At 43.6% G+C, this 8,195-nt stretch overlaps 1 protein-coding gene across 1 annotated transcript; it reads left to right on the top strand.

Annotated features, from left to right (window-relative positions):
* The first annotated feature begins 480 nt into the window (after positions 1–480).
* LOC122537721 (chitin deacetylase 1) lies at positions 481–8,195 on the top strand. The gene is made up of 5 exons (XM_043671143.1): positions 481–896; positions 5,093–5,491; positions 5,847–6,168; positions 6,362–6,661; positions 7,064–8,195. The coding sequence occupies exons 1-5, from the start codon at positions 848–850 to the stop codon at positions 7,590–7,592; spliced, it is 1,599 nt and encodes a 532-aa protein (XP_043527078.1). The 5' UTR covers positions 481–847; the 3' UTR covers positions 7,593–8,195.

Here is an 8,195-nt window from a genome sequence, read left to right as displayed (position 1 = left end):
TATTACCGCTGAGTGTGAGCCTAATCACAATCTATTAACGTTTCAATCATCCCTATCCAATCTAATAATTTAACAACCAAACTAGCCGAGGATAAGGAACAACAAAACTGTCCCATAATATTCATCAGGTAAAAATCTTGCCAAGAAAATCCCAATGAAAATGAAACCTTTTGTAGAAAACCTACGAGAAAGAAAGAATTTTGTTCGAAAATATCAGTAGATGTGCTAGCAATCGTATCTGACATTGTGTCAATCCGCCAGCGTTCGTCGAGAACCAAAATGACACGTCGTCCCACGAGGGCGAAGAGTGGGCTCGTTGTCTTCCAGCGGAGATACTCCTACGCCACTGCATCCTGGGGAGCCAGGAGCAGTGGTACCGATCGTCGGATCGGCGGTGAACAGCAACGATCGAAGAACGAAAAGGAAAGAGGGGGCCCAACAGGGTTCATCGTGGTGGTGGAAATATAAGGCGCGACGAGTGGCGGGCCTCAGTCAGTCCGTGAGCGGTACCTACGCCTTCAAGGTCCGTGTCCTTGAAGCCGACACGCTCGTCTCGATCTATCGGAGAACGTTGCCTCTCAGGGCGGCCGCGAGCGCTGTTTCTTCGTCTCGGTTTCTTCCTTTTCCGGAAGTGGTGCTGGGAAAACTCGCGAGCTCCTCGTTCGAACGCTCCAGCAAGGTTCTTCTCCCCTCTCCCTCCCCCACCACTCACTATCCCGTCGTCGATCGAGACAGACGAGTGAGAGACGCACCGGGCCAAGTCAAACGCCGTGGATAAATCGGAGTCTCGTGAAACACGAAAACGTTCATCGGGAACCGGAAGCGCCGTTCCTTTCGTTGGACGAGGATGAGGTCCTCGCTGGTGCTGCTGTGCCTGGCAGCCATCGTTCTCGCCGGTGAGTAAGGACACTTTCGGTGACTTTCACAGCCTCGCGAGGCAAACCAGTGTGTCGATGACCGAACGATTTAGGGTGATGAACAAAAGTTAGTTAGTGCTGTCGTCGTATCATTGGCGAGGTTCAAGAGAATCGCTTGGCAAGCTAATCTGCCACGGCAGCGAGCGGTAACATGGTGGCAGTCGTGATTCGAGATTCGCGAAGGAATTTTCAATATGGAATTGAATTTCACCCTCTGTTCCTCGTTGCACGAGCCAGTGTTTTCGTTTGTTGGTCGCGCGTTCAAAGACACGTCGCTCCTCTGCTAGGATTTTCTACTCGCAGCAACTTTTGTTAATTAATCGTAAGAATACGAAACAATCACCGGGGTCGTTTAATTGATTCTTTGAAACGTTGCGCCGCAGTTTGCTTCTTAAGCCATAGTGCGAGCAATAGCCTTGCTACTTCTTAAGATCGGTCTCCGGTTACTTTGACTCGTTCGACTAATGCACAGAGCGTTTGGGTAGCGATAGAAAATGTGAAACGACCTACTACGTGAAATATTGAATTTAAGAGGAATCGGTCGAACAGCAGCAGCAGCAGCAGCAGCAGCAGCACGTGAGCCTCGAAATGGCGAGAGGCGGCGGTGTTCATTTTTCTCTCTCCTCCCCTCTCCCCTCGTGGCGCGGTTTTCCTCTCTCGATTATACGGGACGATGGACGCTTTCGAGGAGTCGCTGGTATGGTGACGGGTGAAAATCGGACGGAATACGATTCTGGCGGTCGACAGAGGCGACAGGTTGCATAAGAGATTAGAGCGTGAAAGCCTCTGGTTCTGCTCGGTCCCGAATGGGTGACGTCACTGCCGTGCCCTGAAAAACGGGGTGGGGGACGCAACTTTCCCCGTTTGTCGCGGTGCTACGCGATGCCGACACCGGCACCCGGGACCAACGGGACTCAGGTGCATGCCCAAATTGATCTACATTAATTACATTTTGGTTTCTGTTGTTCTGTCCGGCCAAACTTTGGTTTCGATATAACGGTCGTTGCCTTTGCGTTTTTTTTTTTTTTTTTTTTTGAGAATTCTTTACAATTGAGCCGTTTGTTTTGAAAGTGGCGTAATGAAAAAATGGCGATTCGTCAACGTCTGTATGAAATTATTAATATCGAGAGAAATATAAATACATGAATTCGTACATAAATCTTCTCGAAAGTTGGCGTCAATTTTTCAAAATGCTTAAATATTTGAAAACGAAGTGACTTGTATTAAAGGTAATTTTAGACATTAATACCATTCGACTTTGGTCGGCACTTTACATAATCAGTTTTTGATCGTTGAAAATATCTACATTTTTCAAATATTAATTTCAGTTCTTTAGTGCCAACATTTAGGTTAGAAAGCATTGATATAGTGCTTCATTATTGAGAAGTTCTATAGATATTTTAATATTGATCCGTTCATTTTAGTTCTTCAATGTCAATTTCTCCCCTTTGAAACACCCGTGGATTGATTTGTCCATTGAAAAGTTTAAATGGTTCTCAATACTGACTTTCAGTTTCAAAAGTTGCTGTAGAATGCCCGACGATCGGTAAACAGATACTTTAATACGTACGCGCAGATCTTGTTGCAGCTTAAAATTTATAAACCAGTTGACACAAATCTCCTCCTCTCTTTGAACCGGTCTCTTCAATGGTTTCCGATTATGAAAGTGTTTCTAAGGTGTAAGGTTTTCGGAAAGGTCAGTAAATGCCTCAGCAGACATTCTCTTTGAGAAGAATATACACGTAACGTATGTAGACCTTCGACTTTGAAACCGAGTGCGGTATAATTAGTTTACGAAGGAAGCGAAAGAGCGCCAGATGTAACACCGAGAAAGAGATGATGTCGTAAAATAAGATGGATCATTTAGTATAAAGTATTTGTAGAATTCTCAATTTTCAAGGAGATCCGGTGATTAGACCTCGCGGGTGGATACATCATTCTTTAAAATTACATTGGAATTTCACTTTCCATCGATTCTTCTTATCCATGGGGATTCCAATTCCCAGTAGCCTAATTTTCTTCCTAATTTTTCTTTTTTTTTTTTCTTTAGTATTTCGCATTTCTTTCGAGATTCGTTAATGACGTTTTCTCAAAGTTTAAAATTATTTTAAATTCGTTTTTTATTTTCTCTACTATTCGGCAAAACCAATCGAATCGGCTTTCTTCGTTGCGAAATTTCTTCAAGAAGATACAACTTTCTCTCGAAAAGCTAACAAGCCGAGTTTGCATCCTTTAGATTGCACGTCGTTATATCTCGCGGGACAACTTCCTCAAAATTGTGTCGGCTAATAAATTTTACAAAAGTTGAGACTGAAAATAGAAAGTTATACAGAAAATTTTAAGCTACAACAATGCACATCCGTTCAAACCGCAAGATATATATAATTTTTTCTGTATTAGCATATATTTTCTGCATAAGTATTGAAACTATTGTAACAGATCAATAATTGTTTATTTTTCGATTGACTGTATACAGGCCAACTGTTTACTCCAATATTGCGTGTATTATTAAAGAAAGGAAACCAGCTCGGAAGGGTTAAATAATCTGATAAATCTTGTAACATCACGAGTAATTCCGAATGGAATGCAAAGTCGTGTTAATAAAACACAATGCCGTTCGAAACACGCGAGACAGCTTTCTCCGTTCGCTGCTTTGATATAAAATTAACGCGAGGTCGAAACTACAAATAGAGGAAAGCAACATGTGTTTCCACGCACGCTAAAAATCTGTTGTTTCTGGCTTCGCTTTCTCGAGCGGAGTGCTCGTTCCCGTTCGTTTGATCGAGAACCACCGCGAAACGAAAACAATGCCACGTGCAGCGAATTTTCAAAGCGCGCTTCGTTTCCCTTTTGAAACAAAGCCACTTGACGAGCAAGCAGTTTTTCCTCTCTGTTCCCTCCTCGTTAGAAGAGAGATCGTACAGGTAGAAATAAGTATGAAAAAGATATTTTATAAAACAGCGTTTCATAAAAAGTTTGGACACGAGTTACGTAAGCAAGATATTGGCAAAATCGTATATATATATTCGTAACTCTTACGTAAATTGTGCTATTGATTTTCTGCTTCCGCCTTTATTAAACGTAAGAAGTCGATTATTCGCGGTTAATTCGCAGAGGAAATGATTTTTGTATTTAGTGCACTGTAAATTACCCTGGATCACAAATGATTTTACTGTGGTTATGTAAAAGTGACGAGAATCGATCGCGTTGTGAACAGATCGCTAATGATTTTAGAGGTTACGTAAAAGTGACGAGAATCGATCGCGTTACGAATAAAATAGATACGAAAAGGGAAAAGGGGAAATTTTGGTTCATGCTAATCGCTGGTCTTCAGTTCGTCCGATGGAAGACGACGATTCTGTAATTTGGCGAATAAATAACCATAAAGCAACGTTGTATCGGCGTCAATTTCACACTTTCCATAATCTTGCCGCTGATATCTTCGCGGTTACGCAATCGCACGTCTCGAAATTTCACCGAAGAAGTCGCAGTTAATTGTTAAGAAGCTTTATGCAAACACTTTTATTCGCAACGATCCTTCGTGACAACCAGGAGAATAACATCGAAACAAGATTTTAATACAAATATTACTGTTATTACTGTAATACTGTAATTTTATGAGCAATAAATCACGTGTATAAAAGAAAATATTATGTCGACATTGCATTTCTTACGAAATCTTCGCAAGTGTCATACTTTTTAATGCTAAACCTATCGACGATTAAAGTTTAAAGTGTCAAAGGAAAACTCGTCGAACTTTCTGTGAATTGGCCAATTGAGGCCATTAGCTCCTCTAGTGCTAATTCATTTATTTCTGCAAATTGTTATTATCGAATTAACTTTTAATTATAAATTAACTATTTTCACCATTCCAGTGATTGTAATGTCAATTCATTTGTTCTTTTAATATTCACGGTTATTTAGTTACTTTTCATGAAAAATGACGAAATTTTTAACCATTTCAATATAATTTATTTCGCGAAATCACCATTTCATTGTTAAAATATCCTCTGTGAGTAAAAATGATATATCAATGTAGGATAAATCTCCTTTACAAAAATCTACAATTTCTCCCTCTGCCAATTTCCTTTTATCAACTCATCATCATTGAGATCTCAGACGAGAAATCAGGATGGCATTCCTCTATAAAGACACCACGAACCGCTTTATTTTAGAAGGGACCAACCGCGTGAAGCGACAAGAGGATAAAAAGGAGGAGAGCTTCGAGAACGAGATCTGCAAGGACAAGGATGCGGGCGAATGGTTCAGATTGGTGGCAGGAGAGGGTGACAACTGTCGCGACGTGATTCAGTGCACCAGCTCCGGTCTCCAGGCAATCAGGTGTCCCGCGGGACTGTACTTTGACATCGATAAACAGACCTGCGACTGGAAAGATTCCGTGAACAACTGTAAACTGAAGAACAAAGAAAGAAAGGCGAAGCCTCTGCTCTACACCGAGGAACCACTCTGTCAAGATGGCTTCCTCGCTTGCGGCGACGGCTCTTGCATCGAGAGAGGCCTCTTCTGCAACGGGGAGAAGGATTGTGCGGACGGATCTGATGAAAACATTTGCGGTGAGTTCGCAGTGGAGAAACTCTTCTCCGTAATAGAAATTCGATCGTTTCGAAGGATTTCGTAATTGCAGATTTTCATTGTTAGTTATTCGCTCTTCCTTAACGGCCGCCTTTCGAAAATTGGAAATTCAACGTGAGAACTACGTAAATCAACGATATCATTGAAAATACCAGCATACCCGGGGAAAATTCGTATTTCATTGTCCTTGTTTGAAACGACTTTCTGGTCACTAAAGAAATTGAGGAAGTTTAATTTTAGTTTGATAATAATAAAAAAAGAGAAACTCTCCGATCGTGTTTGTTGTTCTTCGATTGACGAATAAAGGGGGTGTCGTGGGTCGATAAAAAATTACAGATATGGACAACGACCCGAACAGGGCGCCACCCTGTGACCCCACGGTTTGCGTCCTTCCCGATTGCTTCTGTTCCGAGGACGGTACCACGATCCCCGGCGATCTACCTTTCAAGGACGTACCGCAGATGATCACGATCACGTTCGATGACGCCATCAACAACAACAATATCGGCCTGTACAAAGAGATCTTCAACGCGAAACGCAAGAACCCGAACGGTTGCGAAATCAAGGCCACCTTCTTCGTCTCTCACAAGTACACCAACTACTCGGCTGTCCAGGAAATGCACAGGAAAGGACACGAGATCGCCGTTCACTCCATCTCGTAAGAAAACATGCCCAAGTATCCCTTTCTTGAGTTTTTCCCAAATTTTTTTGTCGACCAAGTATATTATATAACGTCTCGCCCCAAATTTCAAAGAGTATAAATTCTCACAGTAATCGATCACCACAAAGAGATAAATTATATTGACGATACAATTGGCGTTAATTGTGGAATGAACGTTTTGTGTTTCAAGTCACAACGACGACGAACGTTTCTGGTCGGACGCGACAGTGGACGACTGGGCTAAAGAAATGGCTGGCATGAGGATCATCGCGGAGAAGTTCGCTAATTTGACGGACAACAGCGTGGTCGGTGTTAGGGCACCGTACCTCAGAGTCGGTGGTAACAATCAGTTCACGATGATGGAAGAACAGGCATTCCTCTACGATTCTACCATCACCGCGGCCTTGAACAACCCGCCGCTATGGCCTTACACGATGTACTTCAGAATGCCGCATCGTTGCCACGGGAATCTTCAACACTGTCCTACGAGGTAACCTAATTTCCAAGTAGAAGAACGAATTACTCCAATCCGATTAAACACTTCGCGTTTCAACGATTAACGCTAATTCTGAATACTAGTTTGTATCTTGAAATAATCGAGCATCTCTTGTAACTAATGTAAGAGTATTTGTACTCGTGTTACTGCTATTGAAAGAAAATTGGCCCGAATCGAGCTGCTACACTTAAATAAATACTATCAAGAATCATTCTTGGGATTAATAAATTCCAGAGTATTCCAGATGATTATTCTCAATGACAGTCTTCATTTTTAACATTACGTCGAATATTATTTCGAATTCAACGAAGCAGCTACGTTTTCGCGACAAATCCCACGAACAGTAGCAGCTTGATTCACTCCCACCACCTATCGAGCGCCAAATTTCCTGTGCAGGTCGCACGCAGTCTGGGAGATGGTGATGAACGAGTTGGATCGCCGCGAAGATCCACAGAACGACGAGTACCTGCCCGGCTGCGCGATGGTGGACTCTTGCAGCAACATCTTGACCGGCGACCAATTCTACAATTTCCTGAACCACAACTTCGACCGGCACTACGAGCAAAATCGCGCGCCCCTGGGTCTCTACTTCCACGCGGCCTGGCTGAAGAACAACCCCGAGTTCCTAGACGCGTTCCTCTATTGGATCGACGAGATCTTGTCCAATCACAACGACGTTTACTTCGTGACGATGACCCAAGTGATCCAGTGGATCCAGAATCCTCGTACGATAACGGAATCGAAGAGTTTCGAGCCGTGGAAGGAGAAGTGCGTGGTCGACGGACCTCCCGCTTGCTGGGTACCTCACACCTGCAAACTGACGTCGAAAGAGGTACCTGGAGAGACCATCAACCTTCAGACCTGCGTGCGTTGCCCCAACAACTACCCATGGGTGAACGATCCGACCGGTGACGGGTTCTTCTAAATCCGCCGAGTCGCATTCCTCTTTCTCGTCTAAGTCAAATCCTTTGATTCTTCTCTTGCCTGTCGTTTTGGGCGTTCACCTTTGATCACCTTCCTCTCTATCCTAATCCCCGCTTCCTCAGCTCCGTCCTACCATTGGTCGATCATCCTTCACGAGTTTCACGGTGGACGTGGGGTCGCCGGCGACGTTTTCGATCGGGGAACACGGCCGGGAGAGCTTCGAAGAATATTGCTTCCGTCGCGACACAAAGTGTAGTCGTATAAAGATTTGGACGAAGCCTTTCGGTAGACTGTTTTCAGAGAAACACGAAGAGAGCAGTCAAAGACGTGATCGCTGATAAAGTGGAGAATCGAGCTTCTGCCGATCGGCACGCCGATCGAAAACCGTCCATCACGTCACCAACGATCTGTGATAACATTCCGAGCGGCTCGAGATTCAGCGACCAGGACGACGAACGACGAGACGAACGAAATATATTGTATTTTTCCTTTTCCTCTCTTTTCTCTCCCAAGACCACGAACGATTTCTCCCCGGCCTCCACGAAGCCTGACCTGGAGAGAAACGACGCGATCACAGCGCGAAGAAAGAAGAAGAAAACAAAAA

This window comes from Frieseomelitta varia, unplaced genomic scaffold, assembly GCF_011392965.1.
Source record: "Frieseomelitta varia isolate USP_RPSP 00005682 unplaced genomic scaffold, Fvar_1.2 scaffold_926, whole genome shotgun sequence".
Classification (NCBI taxonomy): domain Eukaryota; kingdom Metazoa; phylum Arthropoda; class Insecta; order Hymenoptera; family Apidae; genus Frieseomelitta; species Frieseomelitta varia.
The sequence above is the reverse complement of the archived record's forward strand: the minus strand, read 5'-3'. Positions and strand labels throughout refer to the sequence as shown.

Excerpts from the sequence above, each read along its gene's own strand:
- LOC122537721 (XM_043671143.1), top strand. The coding sequence starts at position 848 with ATGAGGTCCTCGCTGGTGCTGCTGTGCCTGGCAGCCATCGTTCTCGCC. Across the intron at positions 5,492-5,846 it reads ATCTGATGAAAACATTTGCG|ATATGGACAACGACCCGAAC; the intron begins GTGAGTTCGCAG and ends AAAAAATTACAG. Across the intron at positions 6,662-7,063 it reads CTTCAACACTGTCCTACGAG|GTCGCACGCAGTCTGGGAGA; the intron begins GTAACCTAATTT and ends TTTCCTGTGCAG.